This window comes from Balaenoptera acutorostrata, chromosome 3, assembly GCF_949987535.1.
Source record: "Balaenoptera acutorostrata chromosome 3, mBalAcu1.1, whole genome shotgun sequence".
Taxonomy (NCBI): domain Eukaryota; kingdom Metazoa; phylum Chordata; class Mammalia; order Artiodactyla; family Balaenopteridae; genus Balaenoptera; species Balaenoptera acutorostrata.
Window position 1 is genome coordinate 16046055 of NC_080066.1, and position 26304 is coordinate 16072358.

A 26304-nucleotide genomic window follows, 5' to 3' on the forward strand; every position below is an offset into this window, starting at 1 on the left:
AAGATCAAGTGGAGATTAGTAGATAGAAGGGCTTTGAAAGTTAAAAGTTCTACGTAAATGTGAGCTCTTATTATACTGATGTTGTTCTTGTGATTCCAGATTTGGTTTCAAGAGGCAAAAAAGAGATCAAACTGTAATACGCTAGCTCAGAAATTATTATTGGTAATAGTGGAATAATTTGTCAACCTTAATTCTTGACAATTTGTATTCACCTCATTTGCAATGAAATGAGGCAACAACACAGTGTTCCATGATTTTACAGACTTCCCTGAATGAGCACATATGGCCCATTTAGCTAAGGATATTTTAATAGGTGCCGTTTATTATGATCTCTTGTAACAATATTACACAGCTGATATGTATTTCCCTTAGGAGATCACATTGTCTATTTTATACATTATCTGGATATTGATTTTTTTGTTTTTTTAGACACTTATCCCAGCTCATAATTGACCCAAGGGAATGACAACTCCCTGAAATCCGTCAAAGCACAAAGGCTTGTCAACCTTGCATGAGTTGCCGTTGATGGACGTTTTGCTTGCCTTCTTTCCCCAAATTTATTTCATATGGAAAATACTTGTTTGCATTCTGTTTGTCTTTGAAGACACCTGTTTTCCAGTTAATCTCCAATTCTTCACATACAAACAGAAAGCCATTGATTAGTTTTAAATGACTTTCGGTTCTAAATTAAGTATTGAGAGGGAGAAAGGAATGTATTTAAGTGGTTAAATCACCTTACCTGCCTTGGCTGCTGAGTTATATATACTCTGTATTTTTCATCAATGAACCCATTGCACAGAGGAAGGTTGTGGGAGACAAAGGCAAAAGTAAGGAGACAGAACACTTCCACTCACCACAGATGAAAGGAGTCTCATCTGAATTATCAGCACAATCGTTCACAAAATCACACAGCTTGTCCCTGGCAATGCAGTGCTTGTTCGCGCATGTGAATTCTTGAGCCGTACACGTTCTGTCTGCGCTAAGTAGGGGGGAACAATCTTGAAAGGAAATATCATCCACTGCTACATCTCCTATGTAACTGATACCACGTTTTGCCCTGAAGACAATCTTTAAAAAAAAAAAATAAAGCCAATATCAGTTGACTCGTCCATCAAGAATTCAAAACTTGGGGCAAAGAGTAAATACAGTACAGAACTTAAGGGCTTGAATCTGATAAAAATGACCCCATAATCACTACGATGAAACTGACCCAGGAAGTTTGAGGGATATCGAAGATCTCTACCACACTCAACAGGCAAAGAATGTGGAAGTGGCAACATCACTGTCTCTTGTCTAGATTTTTAGGATACAGGGCCTAAGAAACGGGCAGGAGTCACCTACCACTGCAGCCTCTGCAACTCTCAGACCCCAAACAAGACCTGCTCACTTCTGACAGCCCCATCACACGTGGAAGCAGGAGGTCAACCAGGTGACGGAATGCACCAAGAGACAGAAGATGCAAGCATATCTTTTACTTTATTTCATCCACTTCTTGCCATTCCTCTGATATGTTCAACTCAACTATTTGAAATCGAAAACATGTCTAACCTCAAACCTATGAATTTTTTAAATTGGCCACATCTTTGGACTTGAAATGATTGTGATTTGCCTTTGATTAATGTATGTGATGAATGAAATTCTCCTGTGTGCCACTGCTGGACAGTGAGATCCCACTTCTACAGACTTTGATAGAACTGATGAAAAATAGTCACAGGACTCACTAAAGTTTCCAAAGTGAAACTAATTCAGACAGCTTCTATTGAATTTGTCTGCAAGCTAAATATGTATTTGTGTGTTAACATAAGAAATATTCATATATTTTAAAGTAAATTTAGGACAATTAGAGATGCGTTAACAAGAAATACCTATTTACCTCCATGATTTTTATACAGAATAGTTATTGTCATCAAACTTCCAAACATCTTTTTACCAAATCTAAACAACTATTTTTCTTGAAAGAAGTAATTAGTTTTTCCTTAAGATGTGTTATGCTTTTATACTATTGTATGAAAACCTAGTTGTTTTCCTTTTAAGATGAGAGAATAGAATAACTGAAAATCATGCCTTTCACATTATTTAAAAAAAGCAAATAAACGTACAATTTTTATATAAATTCATGTATCAAATTTACATAAAAGGCATACATTTTTTTTTCTTCAGAACAGATGTGATGGAAAAGAAAAATAAATTTGTAAGATAGATTAAGAGCTTGGATGTGATTAAGACAAGGTGAAACTAGAAAGAATAATGACTACAACTCTTTTATAAGAAAATTGAGCCCAAGAAAAACATGGATACAGAAATTGAAAAAGGTACTGTATTATCTGGATATATCTGAACATTTAATTTAAATCTGTGAGGCAATGCTCTGTGATTAAGAAATCAGATAATCCAATGCCACACGATGTTGGTTAAGATTCCATAGATTTTAATACTGAACGTGATGAAACTTTTTTTCAAGAGCAATTATGATATATTTTTTTCCGGTAAAATAAAAGCTGGGTCAATCATTTTGTAAAATTTAGGAAGCAATAGAGCATAGCATTTGTATTATGGACTTGTAGATGACCTGCCTGTGTTTAAAGCGTATCACTGCCATTGTAGTTATATAAGTAGGGCAAGTTACCCAAGTTCTAGGTATTTCTGTGCCTAATCTATAAAATGCAGGTAATAAAGTTAGGTACCTCATACAGTTACAGGAGTAAATTTTTTGTTCATAGAACAGAACTTAGCACTTAGTAAGTGCCAGGTATGTGATTGCTCTAGTTATAAAAATTATTATAATTAAATGTTATGTTTAAATTGGGGGTTCCCAAATATAACTCTGAAAACTACCCAGTGCTGTATACTTTTACTCAAGGGTTAAAGGCACTCATGTTTCTGAGGCTAAAGGGACTGATACTGTAAAAATGGAAGAACCATGGATAGTATGTGTGTCTCACCACTATTTCTCCAGTGCGTAGTAATATGCTTGCACATAGTAGGTTCTTGATATGTTTTTACTGAAGGAATGAATGAATCACATTAAACATCAAATATTCAGAAACCATTAATATTTCATTTTAAGACTCAAACAACATGGGCATATTTCTCTTCAAATTTCAATATGTGAAAAATTAAATTTCAGAAAGGCTAAATTAATAATCGATTCCTCTGCTTAAATCCCTCTTAATGTTGTTTTGAACATGATTTTACCATGCAAATATTCTACTTGCACAGACTAGTTAAGAATTCACTGCCGGAAGTGGAAGCCAATGCCTGGCAGCAGCACAGCCTTCTGCACGTTCTTGCTGATGATTCTTCTTCCCTCAGTTAAAAGGTCTTGGAGGTTAAACAGGTGGAATCCTCTTAATGATAAATTTCATACTGTGCAAGGCCACTAAATTGCTGTCCAATCTTTTCTTCTTCAGGTTGAACTTACTTCTTATCCATTTCCTAAATTATCTACAAATGACCCATAAGAAAACTGGGTCCCAGCAAGAGGTCAAAAATATATGGGATTTATTATAGCTAACATTCTAAGAAATTGGGGATATTGTTGTATCAGTGCCTTTAAACAGCTGTATCTAGCCTGTGCTTCCAGTGGAGTTGAAAGGGGCTGATCTATCAGATATGGCATGTGATTGTAGATACAGTTACTGAATATTCACAGCTGATTTGGTTACTCTCGCTACATATTGCATTTCCAGTCCTCTGTATAATTAGCAAAGATATTATACCTTGTATCTATAGATAAGTGGCTCTAAATTCAAGGAATTAAGCCCTGTGCTGTTATGACTAAGAAAATGTTCTCTGACATAAATGGCTCTGGATTCCCACTCTCCCTTATCTAATCTTAAATCTTAATAGCTAAGCTTTACCTTCCAATAAACACCCCTTCTGCCAAAAACAAAACAAAACAAAACAAACAAAAACTCCAAAAGCAAAAAACACACACATCCATGGAGCTCCTGTTTTCCTGATAATCCATAAAAAAATAAAATTCACACTAAATATTTTGGCACATAATTACTTTCAGTTTAAACCTTTTATTCTATGTATTACTTGTTCTTTTCCTTTATTTTTAGGTCTTATCCTCCTAATATTATTGCAATCTACATGAAGACAAATACAGCATCACCCAATTTTGTGCCTCTGAAAATATTTTTCAGTCAAGTAAATCTGTTTTCTCTAATAAGGTTCAACAATATAGCGTGCTTTCAAAGGTCTCTTTAATTGGGTTTGAAATAAACTAATGTAATTACTCTGCAGTCTCTGAGAATATATTTGCAAAATAGTGGGAGGTGTTCTTAATATGTAGGAGGCTAATTGTGGAGGCAGGAGATGGTTGTCACTAAAATGAGATGTTCCTAGAAAAATGGTTGCCTCTTTGGGAAAAAAAATTAGGGCATTTCAGAACCGCAAATTCCTTATGGAAAATGCTGTATGGAGTGGCAAACGTTCATACAGCACATCAGAAAGGGAAAGAGAGACAAGAAGACAAGGGGTAGAGGAAATAAATTAAAATTAAAGAATCAACAAAACTCAATCATCACCTAAATACTTGGATTACAAACCTGTATATGGGAATGAACGCCTAAAAACACCTCTATTTTTTTCCACTGTGCACCTTGCTGTCCTCTTTGAGCCCACAGTTTAGAAGTAACATTGTCTTTCTTGCTGAGTACCTGCAGAGATAAATCAAGTAAGAAGTTTTGAAATATTTTACCTTGACAAATTCTAAACATGTAGAATTCTCCCAGTAATTTTTTTTCATTTTAATATCAACATGAATCCCTGAGAGAAAAGCTCAGACATTTTTCATTAGATGTCTTTGTTTTCTAGAACAGCACTGTGCCCCCAGGGTACCTCATGAGCTTTGTGTAATAAAGTTGTGCATGAATATCTGTCAGTCAAGTCTGAAGTTAACTGGGCACCATTGGATTAAGAACTCTTAACTACCTTAGTTTTTAAAAATCTGACAGCAAGAACAATTGGAAGTCTCAATATTAAATAATATTCATGTAGTCACATGAAAAGCACAGAATTATTTACTAAACACAGTTTTGAGAATGACATTAGGTTCAGTGGGGATGGTGATGTTACAATGGGAGTCCATTCAATTCCAACAGCACATATGGGTGATGTGAGTGGGCACCTACTCATCTAAGCCAGCAAGAGCTCCCCACCCAACAAACTCTTACCAGTACTACTGGACCCTCATTCTAAAGGGAAATTGAGACTCATCTCAGCAGACAAATTATCATGGCTCCTCTTTTAGAATGACACAAAATGAGCCATCAAGAAAGTAATTAGGGGAGAGGACTGGGGCTGGCGGCGTGAACACAGCCTGAAGGGGTTAGCGCACCACAGCTAGCCCGGAGGGAGTCCGGGAAAAAGTCTGCGGCTGCCGAAGAGGCAAGAGTCTTTTTCTTGCCTCTTTGTTTCGCGGCGGGCAAGGAGAGGGGATTCAGAGCGCCGCCTAAACGAACTCCAGAGAAGGGCGCGAGCCGCGGCTATCAGCGCGGATCCCACAGCAACAGGGGCGCAGAGGGAAAATCGGAGAGACTCCCGCACAGAGGCTCGGCGCCGAGCGGCGCTCACCAGCCCGAGAGGCTTGTCTGCTCCCCCGCCGGGGCGGGCGGGGCTGGGAGCTGAGGCTCGGGCTGCGGTCGGATCGCAGGGAGAGGACTGGGGCTGGCGGCGTGAACACAGCCTGAAGGGGTTGGCGCACCACAGCTAGCCGGGAGGGAGACCGGGAAAAGGTCTGCAGCTGCCGAAGAGGCAAGAGACTTTTTCTTGCCTCTTTGTTTCGCTGCGCGCAAGGAGAGGGGATTCAGAGCGCCGCCTAAACGAACTCCAGAGAAGGGCGCAAGCCACGGCGATCAGCGCGGACCCCAGAGACAGGCGTGAGACGCTGGGGCTGCTGCTGCCGCCTCCAAAAATCCTGTGTGCGAGCACAGGTCACTCTCCACACCTCCCCTCCCGGGAGCCTGTGCAGCCCGCCACTGCCAGGGTCCCGGGATCCGGGGACAACATCCCCGGGAGAACGCACTGCGCGCCTCGAGCTGGTGCAACGTCACGCCGGCCTCGGCCGCTGCAGGCTCGCCCCGCCTCCTCCGTACCGCTCCCTCCCCGCGGCCTGGGTGAGCCAGAGCCCCCGAAGCAGCTGCTCCTTTAACCCCGTCCTGTCTGGGCGGGGAACAGACGCCCTCAGGCGACCTACACGCAGAGGCGGGTCCAAATCCAAAGCTGAACCCCAGGAGCTGTGCGAACAGGGAAGAGAAGGGGAAATCTCTCCCAGCAGCCTCAGAAGCAGCGGATTAAAGCTCCACAAACAACTTGATGTGCCTGCATCTGTGGAATACCTGAATAGACAACGAATCATCCCAAATTCAGGAGGTGGACTCTGGGAGCAGGAGATATTAATTTTTCCCCTTTTCCTTTTTTTAGTGAGTGTATATGTATATGCTTCTGGGTGAGATTTTGTCTGTATAGCTTTGCTTTACAATAGCTTTATTTTACTTCACTATATTATAGCCTCTTTCTTTCTTTCTTTCTATTTTTTCTCCCTTTTACTCTGAGCCGTGTGGACGAAAGGCTCTTGGTGCTCCAGCCAGGCATCAGGGCCGTGCCTCTGAGGTGGGAGAGCCAACTTCAGAACACTGGTCCACAAGAGACCTCCCAGCTCCACGTAATACCAAACGGCAAAAATCTCCCAGAGATCTCCATCTCAACATCAAGACCCAGCTTCACTCAACGACCAGCAAGCTACAGTGCTGGACATCCTATGCCAAACAACTAGCTAGACAGGAACACAACCCCATCCATTGGCAGAGAGGCTGCCTAAAATCATAATAAGGCCACAGACACCCCAAAATACACCACCAGACGTGGACGTGCCCACCAGAAAGACAAGATCTAGCCTCATCCACCAGAACTCAGGCACTAGTTCCCTCCACCAGGAAGCCTACACAACCCACTGAACCAACCTTAGCCGCTGGGGACAGATACCAAAAACAACGGGAACTACGAACCTGCAGCCTGTGAAAAGGAGACCCCAAACACAGTAAGATAGGCAAAATGAGACGACAGAAAAACACACAGCAGATGAAGGAGCAGGCTCAAAACACACTGGACTTAACAAATGAAGAGGAAATAGGTAGTCTACCTGAAAAAGAATTCAGAATAATGATAGTAAGGATGATCCAAAATCTTGGAAATAGAATAGACAAAATGCAAGAAACATTTAACAAGGATGTAGAAGAACTAAAGAGGAACCAAGCAATGATGAAAAACACAATAAATGAAATTAAAAATACTCTAGATGGGATCAATAGTAGAATAACTGAGGCAGAAGAAAGGATAAGTGACCTGGAAGATAAAATGGTGGAAATAACTACTACAGAGCAGGATAAAGAAAAAAGAATGAAAAGAACTGAGGACAGTCTCAGGGACCTCTGGGACAACATTAAACGTGCCAACATTCGAATTATAGGGGTACCAGAAGAAGAAGAGAAAAAGAAAGGGACTGAGAAAATTTTTGAAGAGATTATAGTTGAAAACTTCCCTAATATGGGAAAGGAAATAGTTAATCAAGTCCTGGAAGCACAGAGAGTCCCATACAGGATAAACCCAAGGAGGAACACGCCAAGACACATATTAATCAAACTGTCAAAAATTAAATATAAGGAAAACATATTAAAGGCAGCAAGGGAAAAAAAACAAATAACACACAAGGGAATCCCCATAAGGTTAACATCTGATCTCTCAGCAGAAACTCTGCAAGCCAGAAGGGAGTGGCAGGATATACTTAAAGTCATGAAGGAGAAAAACCTACAACCAAGATTACTCTACCCAGCAAGGATCTCATTCAGATTCGATGGAGAAATTAAAACCTTTACAGACAAGCAAAAGCTGAGAGAGTTCAGCACCACCAAACCAGCTTTACAACAAATGCTAAAGGAAATTCTCTAGGCAAGAAACACAAGAGAAGGAAAACACCTACAATAACAAACCCAATACATTTAAGAAAATGGGAATAGGAACATACATATCGATAATTACCTTGAATGTAAATGGATTAAATGCTCCCACCAAAAGACACAGGCTGGCTGAATGGATACAAAAACAAGACCCATACATATGCTGTCTACAAGAGACCCACTTCAGACCTAGGGACACATACAGACTGAAAGTGAGGGGATGGAAAAAGATATTCCATGCAAATGGAAATCAAAAGAAAGCTGGAGTAGCAATTCTCATATCAGACAAAATAGACTTTAAAATAAAGACTATTACAAGAGACAAAGAAGGACACTATATAATGATCAAGGGATCGATCCAAGAGGAAGGTATAACAATTGTAAATATTTATGCACCCAACATAGGAGCACCTCAATACATAAGGCAAATACTAACAGCCATAAAAGGGGAAATTGACAGCAACACAATCATAGTAGGGGACTTTAACACCCCACTTTCACCAATGGACAGATCATCCAAAATGAAAATAAATAAGGAAACACAAGCTTTAAATGATACATTAAACAATATGGACTTAATTGATATTTATAGGACATTCCACCCAAAAACAACAGAATACACATTTTTCTCAAGTGCTCATGGAACATTCTCCAGGATAGATCATATCTTGGGTCACAAATCAAGCCTTGGTAAATTTAAGAAAATTGAAATCGTATCAAGTATCTTTTCCGACCACAACGCTATGAGACTAGATATCAATTACAGGAAAAGATATGTAAAAAATACAAACACATGGAGGCTACACAATACATTACTTAATAACGAAGTGATTACTGAAGAAATCAAAGGGGAAATCAAAAAATACCTAGAAACAAATGACAATGGAGACACGACGACCCAAAACCTATGGGACACAGCAAAAGCAGTGCTAAGAGGGAAGTTTATAGCAATACAAGCCTACCTCAAGAAACAGGCAACATCTCGAATAAACAACCTAACCTTGCACCTAAAGCAATTAGAGAAAGAAGAACAAAAAAACCCCAAAGCCAGCAGAAGGAAAGAAATTATAAAGATCAGGTCAGAAATAAATGAAAAAGAAATGAAGGAAACAATAGCAAAAATCAATGAAACTAAAAGCTGGTTCTTTGAGAAGATAAACAAAATTGATAAACCATTAGCCAGACTCATCAAGAGAAAAAGGGAGAAGACTCAGATCAATAGAATTAGAAATGAAAAAGGAGAAGTAACCACTGACACTGCAGAAATACAAAAGATCATGAGAGATTACTACAAGCAACTATATGCCAATAAAATGGACAACCTGGAAGAAATGGACAGATTCTTAGAAATGCACAAACTGCCGAGACTGAACCAGGAAGAAATAGAAAATATGAACAGACCAATCACAAGCACTGAAATTGAAACTGTGATTAAAAACCTTCCAACAAACAAAAGCCCAGGACCAGATGGCTTCACAGGCGAATTCTATCAAACATTTAGAGAAGAGCTAACACCTATCCTTCTCAAACTCTTCCAAAATATTGCAGAGGGAGGAACACTCCCAAACTCATTCTACGAGGCCACCATCACCCTGATACCAAAACCAGACAAAGATGTCACAAAGAAAGAAAACTACAGGCCAATATCACTGATGAACATAGATGCAAAAATCCTCAACAAAATACTAGCAAACAGAATCCAACAGCACATTAAAAGGATCATACACCATGATCAAGTGGGGTTTATCCCAGGAATGCAAGGATTCTTCAATATACGCAAATCAATCAATGTGATACACCATATTAACAAATTGAAGGAGAAAAACCATATGATCATCTCAATAGATGCAGAGAAAGCTTTTGACAAAATTCAACACCCATTTATGATAAAAGCCCTGCAGAAAGTAGGCATAGAGGGAACTTTCCTCAACATAATAAAGGCCATATATGACAAACCCACAGCCAACATTGTCCTCAATGGTGAAAAACTGAAACCATTTCCACTAAGATCAGGAACAAGACAGGGTTGCCCACTCTCACCACTATTATTCAACATAGTTCTGGAAGTCCTAGCCACAGCAATCAGAGAAGACGAAGAAATAAAAGGAATCCAAATCGGAAAAGAAGAAGTAAAGCTGTCACTATTTGCAGATGACATGATACTATACATAGAGAATCCTAAAGATGCTACCACAAAACTCCTAGAGCTAATCAATGAATTTGGTAAAGTAGCAGGATACAAAATTAATGCACAGAAATCTCTTGCATTTCTATACACTAATGACGAAAAATCTGAAAGTGAAATTAAGAAAACACTCCCATTTACCATTGCAACAAAAAGAATAAAATATCTAGGAATAAACCTACCTAAGGAGACAAAAGACCTGTATGCAGAAAATTATAAGACACTGATGAAAGAAATTAAAGATGATACAAATAGATGGAGAGATATACCATGTTCCTGGATTGGAAGAATCAACATTGTGAAAATGTCTCTACTACCCAAAGCAATCTACAGATTCAATGCAATCCCTATCAAACTACCACTGGCATTTTTCACAGAACTAGAACAAAACATTTCACAATTTGTATGGAAACACAAAAGACCCCGAATAGCCAAAGCAATCTTGAGAACGAAAAATGGAGCTGGGGGAATCAGGCTCCCTGACTTCAGACTATATTACAAAGCTTCAGTAATCAAGACAGTTTGGTATTGGCACAAAAACAGAAATATAGATCAATGGAACAGGATAGAAAGCCCAGAGATAAACCCACACACATATGGTCAACTTATCTTTGATAAAGGAGGCAAGCATATACAGTGGAGAAAAGACAGCCTCTTCAATAAGTGGTGCTGGGAAAATTGGACAGGAACATGTAAAAGTATGAAATTAGAACACTCCCTGACACCATGCACAAAAATAAACTCAAAATGGATTAAAGACCTAAGTGTAAGGGCAGACACTATCAAACTCTTAGAGGAAAACATAGGCAGAACACTCTATGACATACATCACAGCAAGATTCTTTTTGACCCAGCTCCCAGAGAAATGGAAATAAGAACACAAATAAACAAATGGGACCTAATGAAACTGAAAAGCTTTTGCACAGCAAAGGAAACCATAAACAAGACCAAAAGACAACCCTCAGAATGGGAGAAAATATTTGCAAATGAAGCAACTGACAAAGGATTAATCTCCAAGATTTACAAGCAGCTCATGCAGCTCAATAACAAAAAAACAAACAACCCAATCCAAAAATGGGCAGAAGATCTAAATAGACATTTCTCCAAAGAAGATATACAGATGGCCTACAGACACATGAAAGAATGCTCAACATCATTAATCATTAGAGAAATGCAAATCAAAACTACAATGAGATATCATCTCACACCGGTCAGAATGGCCATCATCAAAAAATCTAGAAACAATAAATGCTGGAGAGGGTGTGGAGGAAAGGGAACACTCTTGCACTGTTGGTGGGAATGTAAATTGATACAGCCACTATGGAGAACAGTATGGAGGTTCCTTAAAAAACTACAAATAGAACTACCATACGACCCAGCAATCCCACTACTGGGCATATACCCTGAGAAAACCATAGGTCAAAAAGAGTCATGTACCAAAATGTTCATTGCAGCTCTATTTACAATAGCCAGGACATGGAAGCAACCTAAATGTCCATCGACAGATGAATGGATAAAGAAGATGTGGCACATATATACAATGGAATATTACTCAGCCATCAAAAGAAATGAAATGGAGGTATTTGTAATGAGGTGGATGGAGTTAGAGTCTGTCATACAGAGTGAAGTAAGTCAGAAAGAGAAAAACAAATACAGTATGCTAACACATATATATGGAATCTAAGGGAAAAAAAAAAAAAAAGGCCATGAAGAACCTAGTGGCAAGACGGGAATAAAGACACAGACCTACTAGAGAATGGACTTGAGGATATGGGGAGGGGGTGGGGTGAGATGTGACAGGGTAAGAGAGTGTCATGGACATATATACACTACCAAATGTAAAATAGATAACTAGTGGGAAGCAGCCGCATAGCACAGGGAGATCAGCTCGGTGCTTTGTGACCACCTAGAGGGGTGGGATGGGGAGGGTGGGAGGGAGGGAGATGCAAGAGGGAAGAGAAATGGGAACATATTGTATATGTATAACAGATTCACTTTGTTATAAAGCAGATGCTAACACACTATTGTAAGGCAATTATACTTCAATAAAGATGTTTGAAAAAAAAAAAATCTAATAGTATGACTCTGGTGATTCTAAAACATGGCCTTCAAATTATTTGACAGTCCTCACATCAAGAGCTGGTGTCTATGGTCTGTCTCTTTAAATCAGGTGATTTATGGCTGTTAACCAATAGAATAGTGATGTCAGATGACTTTGAAGGTCACAAAAGGCAACGAAGTTTCCACTTGTCCCCCTTGAAATGACTGTTCTCTGGGCCTACTCTTAGGAAGCTCTCTCTATGAACATAGCCATCATACTACAAGAAGCCAAACCACGTGAAGAGACCACGTGAAAGCACTCCAGTCGAAAGCTTCTGCTGAAGTTCCAGGTGACAGTCAACATCAATCTCCAGCCATGTGAGTGAAGATGCTTCCATATAATTTCAGCCCTCCCCCTCAGTCACCAAGTTATCCTCAGCCATGGAAGTCATCCCAGCTAAGGATGCAGATATCATGGAGTAGATATAAGCCATCTCTGGTGTGATCTTCCTGAATTCCTGGCCCACAGAATCGAAGAGCATAATAAAATCATTGTTTTGTGTGATTAAAAAAAAAAAAAAAAAAAAAAAAAGAAAGTAATTAAATAGGGAAGAGCAGTAGAGTTCCACATTTTAAAATAACTGACTTAGATAATGTATTTAATTATTTCACAACACTAATTTTTAACAATACAATGTGTATAACCAATTCATGACTCACATAAAGGATTTGGGGAGATTTTGACTTTTGAAAGTGAAGGTAAATTTGAATGCTTTCATGATCAGTTTTTTAAAAATTAGATGCAAATGGTTATTTTTATAGAGCTAGAGTTTCTAGAGTCATATAAAAAGTCGTATGTGGCTAGCAAAGATGTCACTAAATTCTTGAATTCAAGTTGAATCAACATATTATTAAAGTCAAGAAAATAGAATTTCTAAAAAATATAAAAATCATTTTTGAAGGATACTAAAAAGAATGTATAGGAATTAGATCTTCTTTGTATGAATACTGCTCTATACACAAATCACTAAGGAAAACTGTGTTCATGCAACATAGTAATGCAACATTTGTTATTTTACTCAGCTGTGCACAAATAAGGATCATATGTATTACCATTTTAATTATTTGATAATTAACTACTTATAAAATTTTAAGGTTGTTTTATAGTTTTTCATCTACTAACACAAAATCTTATTCTGAAAAAATTAAAGCCTATTTCAGATAATTAATCTCAACCACAAAATATACCTGGTAAGTAATTCTCATTTTTCTGATGCAAACCCTGTAGTTAGCTGTATTGATTGTTTTGTCTAAAACCATTTTTAAAAACTCAATGCGACACAAATGGTAAATTGCCACATCAATCCACAAGACTACTTGGATGCTTTCAGATTATTAAACATGCACACATACATATACACAAACAAGTTTACTCTTAAACTGTTTTTGGTGAGAAGTCTCACCTATAATAAATAAAACTATTCTTCCAAAATTGCTTTATAAATTTAACATGTTTCCAATAAAAAAAAGTAACAGCATTTTTAAAATAAGATATGTTTATCTAATTTGGGGAGGAAAATAATATTTAATATGGCCAGGAAAATCCTAGAATAAGACAGTTAAAAAATGAGAAAAAATACCTAATATTAAAATTACATCAAGCTACTAGGAAAGAAGTGGTTAAGCAGCTGATCTGCAGTCGATTTCTATTTATTGGGGAAAAATAAAGCAGGTAGCCCAAGTGTAATCTCTTTGCAAATATACTAAACATAGACTTCTTGGAAAACAAATTAATGCTATTTGACAGGGGGAGAGACCTTATCTATGGCTGCTTTTGGCGAGATATCCCTGGTCTAAAACTGCTCATGTAAACAATTCTGAAATCTGGGGATTTATTTTTCAGACATGGCTTCTTGGAAAATGTCATGTAAGCTATGAAACAGAGTATAAACGGAGATGCTTCAAAATTGAGTTGGCTTCTCTGTGTAAATGATGTGTCTATACATATACTTACAAACCTTATCTATTATATAAGGCATGTCTAATAGGGGAAGACAGGATCTAGGGGATCTGCATTAAAATTGCAGAACCTCTTTCTGTTTTGTCCGTATAACTTGGTCGTCTAAAAGAAACCAGGACCCCCTGGAAAATAGTTACCTCCAGGGATGGAACAGGATAACAAAAAGATGAGTCTGGAACATCTTCTTGGCCAGAAAGAAAGGAAATGATCAAAGAATGATTGGACTTGTCAAAGAGACATAGAAATCAGTTTAAAGGGTCTCCTATAACTGTATCTGGGACAACTTAAGAACCAATAAATAGTAATAATGTTGACAACAAATTGGATAAAATAGGAATCCATGAGTCCACACTGATATAAATCAATAAATGGAGAATTTTTTTAACAAGAGAAAACCAACCTACAAATGTAGACAGAATAATGGAGTTAGACACAAATAGGCAATCATCATAGTAAAATTAATGTGGCAAAAAACACTAAAGGAAGCAAAAATTAGTGGGTATAATTGAGTTGAGATCAGGATTTTACATACTCTCAAAATATCTCATCGCAAAATATTTATTGATAACAAAGGGAACAAAAGTACTGAGAACAACAGACATCATGTACTAACCAATGGGATGCAATAAAAAGAATACAATATTGGTGATATTACAGGGGGAAAAATGCTTAACATTGAACAAATCCAATTTGAAGGACATTTCACAAAATGACTGGATATAACCTTTAAAAGTATCAAGATCATAAAGTTTAGGGGAAATGAAGGAATTACTTCAGTTTTAAAGACACTAGGGACTTCCCTGGTGGCACAGTGGTTAAGAATACACCTGCCAATGCAGGGGACACGGGTTCCATCCCTGGTCCGGGAAGATCCCACATGCCACGGAGCAACTAAGCCCATGCGCCACAACTACTGAGCCTGAGCTCTAGAGCCTGCGAGCCACAACTACTGAGCCCACGTGCCACAACGACTGAAGCCTGCGTGCCTAGAGCCTGTGCCCCACAATGAGAAGCCACCGCAATGAGAAGCCCGTGCACTGTAACGAAGAGTAGCCCCCCTGCTCGCCACAGCTAGAGAAAGCCCGCACGCAGCAACAAAGACCCAACGCAGCCAAAAATAAAATAAAAATAAATAAATTTATAAAAAATAAAAAATAAAAAAATAAAGACACTAGAAAGAAATAACAGTGGAGTGTGATAAGTAATTCTGTATTGAACTCAATTTTTCCTATAGAAGATGTTATTGGGACAATGGGCAAAAAACAGAATCTCTGAGTGAAAGGTAGAATGCAGTTGTCTGTGAGATTCTTGCAACCTTTTGTGAGTATGAAATAATTTAATTTCTTTTTTTTTTTTTTTTACAAAAAAACAATTTGAAAGAGAATATTGGAGAATGTAGCACCACTATATCAAAGACAGCAAGAAGGCACATCCGAATATCACCAAAATGTGTATATTCATTTGATTGTGTTATTCTCAGAATATTGATACTGAAACCTATATGACATATTTCAAGGGTAAAACAGTGTTACATAGAAGCTGCAACCTCAGAATAAAGACCATAATCATAAATAGAATAGTTTAAAGAAATCCTATTAGCCATTCAGGTCCAATTCTACTAAAGCTTTTTTTCAATCATACTGTTTTCAAACCAGTGAAGTGTTGATAACTGCCCATTTTCATTTATTAGCAGACTACGTATTTTAATAACACTAAATTATACAATATGAATTTTTGTAGAAGAAATTCAGAAAACGCAATTGCCTAAGCAGTACCTGGAGAGAACCAACTGTGGCACCGTTCATATGAGTCCAGAACACCAGGGTACATTTTGGTCCCGTGCGTGAAATAACAGGAGTGAGGATGTCAGCCATGTCACCAAACTTTCCATTTGAGCTATCAGCATACAGGTACCAGCCATCTGCGGTATTTCTGGGGAAAGAATGATGCATATATCAGGTAAAAAAAGAAAATCATAACATACAGTTTGTCATTAACCATATTTTAGTGTTCTAAAATTTGTCCTAAAAGTATAACAACGTTTTTAGAACAATGGTGATGCATAAATAATTCTACTATTTTGATTTTGAATCCATGTGTCCATTGGTACAATGTACAAAAATTATGGTAAAGGTTGAAATCATTAGGCCTAATATGTAATAACTTGGTTGATTTTTTTTTATAATAATACTGCTGATACTCTGATCAGTTTTGTAGAGTTTTTTTAATGTGGGTAAAATGAGACATTGAAGCATTGAATACATTTAGAAGAGGCATAAAAAGAACAAAAATATAAATAATTAAAGCATGAAAAAGAGAAAGGAAACTGTCTTGGAGTTCTACTCACTGGTCTAAAAGCCTTTCAGGTTCAAATTTATTTTATCTATTGATTTAAGTCAGTTTTACTTAAACATATTTTAATAAGCAGGTAGATAACCTTTTAATGTTTTAAGTAAAGAAGGGTATTTATTGGTTCACATAACTGAAAAGTACGGGGGATACACTAGCTTCAGGCACAGTTGGATCCAGGGGCACAAACACTATTATCAGGACTCAAGTCTCTCCATCATTTGGCTTAAGTGGGTAGATAATTTTTAAAGTGTTTCTTTTTTTTCCCCTAGTTCCAAACCAGAGAGGGAAAAAAATGATGGAAACACTTAAATATCAATGTAATCTTGCTATAAGGGATAGAGTTTATGCCCCCACTTTAATTACCAATTCAAAAAAGAGACAATAAAACATTAAAGACATGTTATGTAACACACAGCTTTTTGAAATATTCAATAAGGAAGTGATTCCTCAAAATTTGGACATTCTGGCACTCTTTAATTTCTTTGATTAATTATATTTCACCCCACTTTTTCACCACATGTGATACTAGTACCATGGAGTTTAAACTTGCTACTTATTAAAACCATTTTGAAGGTTTTATCATTTTTTTTTGAGGAAAGACATGAATCATTAATAGAAAATAGATGGAGAGAAAGAGAGGTATTCATTCAGTCACCACGTATTTATTGAGTCAGTCTTTCCAGTGTTACTTGTCCAAGGCACTGGGAATGTGCTGTGGGCAAAAGACATGGCAGGGTTGGCCTCTGACCTCAGCACTTACTAGACGGGCAACATTAGGCAGGTTATTCAACCTCTCTGAACCTATCTGTTTCTTCATTTATAAAACAGGATAGCTCCATGTTATTACTAGGAGTTAGAAATAAAATAAGTGGACTTTCTATCACAGTACTGGCCCATCTTATATATTTAATAAATGGTAGTTGTGATTTGTGGTTATGTTGATGTCATTAGTTGCTGCTAATAAAGAATTTAGTGCCCTGTGAACTACACAGGGTATGAATTAAGACTGCTTTTAAGAGCTAGGATTATTATATTAATTTGTCTGAATTGTGTATCAATGAATAAAAAGTTCCAGCTTTGTTCCTTGTGTGTGTTTAATATCCCAGAACCCCACAGATGCTGAGAACAAAGATGAATACATGAATTATTCATTGGTTCACAGATTCACTGTGATCCAGCACAATTTTAGTAGATATATTTTCCCCAAAATTGACACAATGATTCTAACCTTAATATGGAAATCCAAAGGACTAAGAATAGCCAATTTTATCACAAAGGAGAACAAAGTTGGAGAATTTACTCTATCAGATACTGATTCATTATAATGGTAGAATAATCAAGACAGGGTGGTACTGAAGTAAAGATGGAAAAATGGGCCAGAGAAATGGATAAAAGAGTCCTGAAAATTCTACATATATTTATACATCTGATTTATGAAAAGCTTAGCTCTTCAGAGCAGTGAAGGAAAGGACAATCTTTTCAATGTGGATTGAATAAATTAGGTAGCCTTGTGGGGAAAAAGCAAACCTTGACCCCTATTTCACAGCATTCAAAAATAATAAATTACAGGTAGAATGTACCTGAAATGTGAAAGGTAAAACAACAAAGCTTGCCTAAGATACGTAACAATATCTTCATGATATGAGACTGAGAATTAATTTTTAATAATATATAAGGATTACTATCCATAAGGGGAAATACAAAAAATAGGACTGTATTCAAATTAAGGATTTCTGTTTATCAAAGATATCAATATGATGATCAAGGCCAACCAGTGAATGGGAGAAAACATTTGCATCCCATTTAACGAATGTTACACTTACTATCTACTATATGTCATGCACTATGCCAGATGTTCAACAATGCCTGTGTGTGTGTGTAGTGTGTGTATGTTTTTATACATACATATTATATAACTACATACATACAAGGAAGAACAGAATGAAATGTCCCCAAATGCTAATATGTTTTTATCTTTGCTTGGGGGCCATGGCTATTTTGTTTCCTACACAGTGCCTGGTTCACAGTACACTCTCCAAAAGTACTTGATAAACAAAATACACAAGGTAGTTTAAAATCAGTACAGCACATGTGGAAATAAATAGACCAAGGGAGTGACAGAACTGTAGAGTCAGATGAAATTACACAGAAAAAGTTGATAATAATATATTCCAGGCTGGGGGAGAAAAAAACATAAAAAGACAGAACAATGTTAGAGACCATGGAAGAATTAAGTGACTAAAAGTCACAGTTCTAGTAATGATAAAAGCATCTACTCAATGGTTCTTCAACTGGAGGTCCCTGTACTAATTTCCCAGAAACTACACGATGAAAAATGTTAATGTTTAATTTCCCCAATACAGTATAACTTGAGAAAATTCAGTCACAATAATAAATTTAAAATAAATTACTGAAACAATTCTTTATAATTATATATCTTTGAAATATATATATTTCAACTGCAAGGAAAATGAAAAAAGGGAGACATGCCAGGAAATCAATTTGAAAAATGCAAATAACAAAACTGCATTTGTGTTTTTACACTGCCCCACAAACACCGTACTAGTGTAAAAGTATATCATTCGGTCGCCCGTCTTTTATGCATTAATTGGGGGCACATGATGTATGTATGGTTCCTAATGGAAAAATGAAGAATTATACGAACACTTGCCTATGTCTGAGATGAGATTATCTGAGCATGTACCTGCAAAGGAAATCCACTGCCCTCCTGGGATGAACACAGCAGTAATGATCACACCTAACAGTGCTGTCACTCATAAAATATCAGCATCTCTCTACCAGCCTTCAAATTGTCATTTCTCATATAGGGCTGGAAGTAGGATGTTTTACAGAAATATGCCTTTCCTAACAAAACACATCATAAACCACACAGTAGTAAAGGTTTAAAGAAAGCAGTGCTTTACACTCAGGTGTTGCAAAAATAAAGATCCCAGGTGATGATGTATAAGTCATTAAAAAGTCATTTATTAAAAGAGATCTGATTTACAGTCCAAGCTATTTTAAAAAAAAGTTGCCTAAGCCTCATAGGAAAATCAGTTTCTAAAGTCTTAATATTACACATATTAAGCAATTTAAAAATTGACATTTTTCCCCCTTATTTGAGAATCTCCTGGGTATTCACCCTAATTAAATTAATAAGAAAAAATACCCTTGCATGGACAAATAAAAATATTCTTGAGTTAGGTCAACTGACCTTTAATACTTGTACAGTATAAGGGACATATTCTTCAGGCTTATCCTTTGGGTTGAGATATAGCCTGTGATTGATTATGATAATGTAGGCTGTTATAACATACCTGATGGGATATGAGGTACTGAAAGTTGTCATGAACTTGATTACTTTCATGAGTAACAGAAAATACAAACTGTTCAACAGTACAATCCTCCTAGGGGTTTCCATAGTATTACTCTCATGTCTGTGGTGCACCAACCTTGCTATGTGCAACTGCTCCCTGCCCCTCCCACCAACTCCACGGTCTGACCCACCAACTGCTGGAGCTTCTTAAATAAGACGGAACACTCAGAGTTCTTATGTGGGATTTTTAGAATATAAATTAAGGAAAAAGGAACATTCCTTCTTGAATGTCAAGGCATGCTTCCCCTCCAACCTCCCACCCCACCAACCAAGGTTTGTAACCGGCTCTGTCGGACTCCAAAATTCCACACACGCCCTCTAGACTCTGCTGGAGTATTGCAGAAGAGACCAAACAAACAAAAAAGTTTCTATTTGACCTTATTGGTCCTTTATAATACACATCTGATCCTACCATCCTGCTAGAAATCTTCAACACACCTTTACTGACTCAGAGTGAGATCCTTGAACTAAACTGTATGTTCCTGGATTGCAAGTACATAAGAAGCCTCAGTAAAAATACACATCAATTCGTTACACACACTGTCAGATCAGCTGACACTTTTTTACATAGTGAGACTTTCTTGATAATTGAAGCAGTGAATAAATTTGCATTCTGGTGCAAGCTCTTTTATATCGTTATGTATTTGTAACTAACAGTCCACAGGAGGTGGGAGATAGATGCGCCCCTGGGCCAGACAGCTGGTGCTTGTCAAGTGGAGTAAAATTGAAGCTTTGTTCTCACCCAGGAACTCCAAGGACAAAGCTAGTGGCAGAAGCTGAACTCCGCTGAAGAGATAAGGTGCCCACTCCTGAGGTCAAGGAAGACTTCCCTCTGCACATGCGCAGGAAGGCTTCTTGGGGGTCAAAAAAGGGGGGGGGACGCCACCCCATAATATGTGTGCACATGCACCCACAGGCCTCTGTGGTGGGATCAATCTTAGCAAAAAGTTGAGCACGCATGTTGGGGAGGGTCCTGGAAACGTTCAGGTGTGAAAAAAAGAAACGAGAAAATTGGCCAAAGGTAAACAAAGACCTGGAAGGACTGTCCTGTGTAAGTGATTTAAATCACGTCTTTACGGCACTCCTCATTCAGGATGCCCCCAGTCCCCTCCAGGTGTGTAGCCCTGCTTTGCTTCTGACTTACTGCTCTCCTTCTTAGAGAGGACACCATACCCTTTCTCTCTAGATGTGTATTTCTGCCTTGCTGCTGTCTTAAATAAACAAACTGTTCATCTGTGTGCCCTCCCATGCTATGCTGTGTCTCCAATAATAAACTTTGTACCTGTTTTTACAGTTTTTGCCTCCTTAAAACATTCTTGCTTTCAAATGGGGGAAAGAGCTAGGGCCACTTTGCTTCTAGCCCCTAGCCCCTGGTGGTCTAGTGGCTAGGATTCCTGGTTTTCATCCAGGCTACCCAGGTTCAATTCCTGGGCAGGAAACTAAGATCTCCCTTCAGGACCACTCACTGCTGTCTCTCCGAGATCACCCAGAGTGGTCTTTCATACTGAATTGGTATATAACCGGGGTCAGAGAATATTTTTCTGTAAAGGCCATACGGTAAATATTTTAGGCTTTGTGGGCCATACGGTCTTTGTTACAACTATCAGCTCTGTCTTTGTGGCATAAAAGCATCTATGGACTGCTTAAATGAATGATTATAGCCATGTTCCCAATACAACTATATTAACAAAAACAGGCATCAGACCAGAATTGGCCCACAGGCCATAATTTGTTCACCACCATTCTATGGATAAAATTCTCAGCTCATCAGGATCTGAGAAGTAACTTTCTATACTAATATCCAGCTTCATCTTTCATATATTACTTTACTCAGACACCAAGATTTATACCCATCGTATGTGTTCATGCAGTTACTTGGATACATCATGTACTTTATTTTCTCTGTCTCCCTTACACTGGTCTTTCTCCTGGGCACACATATAACCTCTACTACTGGTCTTTCCCCTATACTACTTTGATTTACCTTCCACAACATATCTCAAGTACACTCTCATTTCCAAGCCTTCTTAAATTCCTACACTCAAAAGTCCCTGATTGAAAATCACCCCCTCACTTAAAAATTCCATATCATTTTATATATAACTTTTTAGATGCATTTTTCATATTAGATTTTAATTCATTGAATATGAAGTTATATGCCCCACTAGATCATAAATATACCAAGGCACATATTTTAACTTATTTATTAAAGTATCTAGAACACCTTATAAAAGGGCTTAAACTCAATGTTTCCTGAATATGTTGCTAAATAAGGAGATATTTCTTTTCTATAACAAAATTCTCCTTTACACATACAATTTGCATCTCAATTTTGAAAAAGGATTTACAATTTTAGCAGCTTTTGAATTTCTCTTTCCTAGTCTTATGAAACCAAAAATGAAGAAAAAGCATTTGTTGAAATTTTATATAACCACCTGTTTTACCAATTCAAATTCAATAACAAAGGTATTACAGTCAACTACTTTAATTAGGAGCACTATTGGTTCTTGTTTCAATATTGTACGACATTCACTGGAGAATAGCTCTTTGTGAGCCAAGAAGAAGCACATTTAAAAAATAACCAACTGATAAATTTAAAACTCTAAGAAATTACACAATGTAGTTATATTTATTTATGATCTAATTCCAAAACAGGAATTTAGAAGGCTCACTAAAGTATGTATATTCTTTGTTAAATAGATTTCAGGTCAGAGAAACACTAGCTTCTACAATGTATAAAATATTGGAATTTTTAGAATCAGTCTTTAAGTTAGTAAGCCTTTAAATTAGGGAGTATTAAATAATAGTTTATTATTTGATACTCACAACAAACCTAAGAAGATAGGATTATACATTACTATTTCATCCATGAGATATCTAAAATTAAACAATTTGCCAACGGTAATTCCCTTGGTAAATATTGAAGTCAGGACTGGAGTTAGATTCATCTCCCCATATTTTATACTCTAAACTAGTTGTCCTCTAAGGATGGTGTCTGAACCAGCAGCATCAGCATCACCTGGAAACTTATTTAAAGTGCCAATTCTTGGGCCCTATCTCAGACCTACTGAATCAGGAACTCTGGGGTAGGGCTCAGCAATCTGTTTAAAAATTGTTTCAGCTTATTCTGCTGCATGCTAAATTTTGAGACCCACTGCTCAAAACCACTGACACTAATAGTTAAGAGTATTTCCAATTCCAAGTTGTTAAATCAAGATGCTAATCCAAAAGGAATACATAGAGAAACAGCTATTCAAGCTTTATTATCCTTCCCAAAATAAACACTGTGGGGAAAATAACTATAAGATTAAAGAATTTTTTGACATTTGTTATTACAATACCTCATTTTCCATTACATAATGTGTAGAAAACAGCTCCTATGTTCTAATAGTAGAAGGAGAAGAAGAAGAAGAGGAAGAGGAGGAAGAAGAAGAAGAGGAAGAGGAGGAGGAAGAAGAAGAAGAGAAGGAGGAAGGAAGGAGAAATGAGGAAGAAGGAAGAGAGGAGAAGGAGAAGAAGAAGGGGAAGGAGAAGGAGAAGGAGAAAAAGAAGAAGAAGCAGAAGAAGCAGAAGAAGGAGAAGAAGCAGAAGAAGCAGAAGAAGCAGAAGCAGAAGCAGAAGCAGAAGCAGAAGCAGAAGCAGAAGAAGAAGAAGAAGAAGGAGAAGGAGAAGGAGAAGAGAAGGAGGAGAAGGAGAAGGAGAAGAAGAAGAAGGGGAAGAAGAAGGAGAAGAAGGAGGAGGAGGGTATTCTGTAGTGGAAAGAACTTGGGGTTTTAGGAGGAGGAGAAGGAGAAGAAGGAGGAGAAGAAGGAGAAGGAGAAGAAGAAAATGGTTGGGAGAATTATGGGTTGAAATTCTTAGTCGAGTGTATTTGAGAAACACAGGGCACAACTCAAGGGTTCCATTTAAACACACACATGCACACACACACACACAGTTTGATGTAAATAGTCCTTCAGGAGTTCTGTAGACAAGAACTGTAGCCATTATATTCTTTTTTTTTTTTTTAACTCATGCATCCCTAATGTATTTGAACAACAAGAACAAAAAGTCTGGCACATGGTAAGTACTCAATAAGTATTTGTCAGCTGAGTAAATAAAAAATAGTAATGACTTGTTTTTGAGAATCACTAAATACCTTTTAATAAAATGTTTTGACCTAGCTTTCAAAGCAAGTTAGAATAAATTGTTGAGAATTTTTAAATAATTTTAAAATTAAAAAAAATGCATCATAGTTATAAGAAATGACTCATATTTATGCAAGAATTTACTCACATGTAATTGTGAATGAAAACTCTATTTGCTCCAGACAAAACAGACTTCAAAGTAAAGAAAGTTATCAGGGATAAAGAAGGTATTATGTAATGACAAAAAGTTCAATAGTTCAAGAAGACATAACAACTCTCAACATATCTGAGCCTAACAAAAGAGTGTCAAAGTGAGGCAAAAACTAATAAAACTGCAAACAGAAATAAATGAATCCACTATCATTGCTAGAGACTTCAACACCCTTTTATCAAAGATGAACACACACAGCAGGCAAAAGAACAGTAAGATACCCATTTGCAAAATAATGAAGTTGGACCTTTACCTTATATCATACACAAATATTAACTCAGACTAAATCACAACCCTAAACATAAGAGCTATAAAACTCTCAGAACAAAGCCTAGGGGAAAAGCCTCATGACATTGAATTTGGCAGCTATTTCTTGGATATGACACCAAAAGCAAAGGCAACAAAAGAAAAAATAGATAAATTGAACTACATCAAAATTAAAGATTCTGTGCATCAATGAACACTATCAACAGAGTGAAAAGTCAACACATAGAATCTGAGAAAATATTTGCAAATCATAACCTGATAAGAGATTAGTATCCAGAATATATAAAGAACTCCTACAACTCAACAACAAAAAAACAAAAAACCCAATTCAAAGTGAGCAAAAGAATTTAACAGATATGCAAATTACCAATAAGCACATAGAAAGATGGCCAATGTCACTAGCATTAGGGAGATGCAAATCAAAACCACAATGTGATACGACTTCACACCATTATCTTGGCTATTGTAAAACAAAACAAAACAAAAAATAAATGTTGTCAAGAACGTGGAGGAAGAAATGCTTGTTATATATGTAAAATTTTATGTTACATATATTTTATCATAATAAAAAAATTTTTAAAGATTTATTTTAATAGGAAGCAAATTAAAGATCTTATCACCTTTCAGGAGAGAAAAAGCATTAGCTCTATTCAAATCCAATATTTAATATCTTCCAATACTTTGCTTTATTCCTCTTACCATAATTATATAAAGAAAACATAAAGACTTTTTATCTTTATGTTATCATAAAGTATCATATATATAAATATACACTCAAATCTCTAATTTATCCAGTGGATATTACAAGTATTATCATTTTCTATAGGTTCCATGTCATGAAAAAGATTGAGAAGCCCAGCTATATTCCAGCTTCCTTTCCTATCTATTGGCTAGTTAATTTAGTTGTAGGAATATAGGAATTGAAAGTCAAAGGAGAAATGAGAGTAAGCAGAAGTATAGCACTCTATCTCAAAAAAGTAATATCTGTAATGGGGAGATAACAACTGCTTGGAAAATCTTCCTTTGAAAAGCAGTTTGGCTTATTCCATAATCTAAAATCAGTATAAGCCTGCTAATGCCAAGGGGATAAAATCTATGTACAAGCAGTCTACATTAACAGGTAATAGGCTTGTCAGATGTAAATGACAATCACAAGTATGCAAATGAGTCAGGTTTTCCAGTCAGATTCTGACTCCTTCAACATTACCAGGGTCTGAAAAAAAGTGAGCTGTCCTATGCTCAAAATTTAAATGATTCCTATATTTGAATACTTTTCAAGATGATTAAAGCTATGGTGCCTTGAGATTAAACACTTCTCCCTTTGCACCATTTTTTTCTAAAACGCCACACTGTACTACAGATTAAATTAGTAATAAAGCATGAGTAAGAAGCCGCTATGATGTCTAAAACTACCTGCTCTCCTGTGTTACACACAGAAAGCTGACCCTCAGATGTGTGCATTTGTAGAGAGAGCAGATGATTTGGTTCTGGTTCTTAACCTCCTCACAATCACATTTATCAAAGGGGATTCATGTTGTGCCGTTTCTTCTCTGTGAGCTGCCACCAGAGTTCAACATCAGTATTTTAACACCTGTATACTTTGCTAAGGATGATCATGAATTATCATTCTTTGACCTTTACATTATTCTACAGCATTGCTCATCAGCAATTGCTGTTATCAGTTATTTATAGTATCACTGGTCTGTGATGGAAAGGACAATCTAAATTCTGAATATATAAAAGATGGAGATCATGTTAGAAG

The 26304-nt window shown here is 37.0% G+C and overlaps 1 protein-coding gene across 1 annotated transcript in view; it reads right to left on the minus strand.

Moving 5' to 3' along the window:
• Positions 1 to 26304, minus strand: part of MALRD1 (MAM and LDL receptor class A domain containing 1) — a 608926-nt gene that overhangs the window by 359084 nt on the left and 223538 nt on the right. The window contains exons 23-25 of the mRNA XM_057542012.1: positions 15985 to 16141; positions 4557 to 4667; positions 855 to 1068 (exon numbers count right to left, since the gene is read on the minus strand). Coding sequence (XP_057397995.1) covers positions 855 to 1068; positions 4557 to 4667; positions 15985 to 16141 — 482 coding nt within the window. The remainder of the gene's footprint in view (positions 1 to 854; positions 1069 to 4556; positions 4668 to 15984; positions 16142 to 26304) is intronic.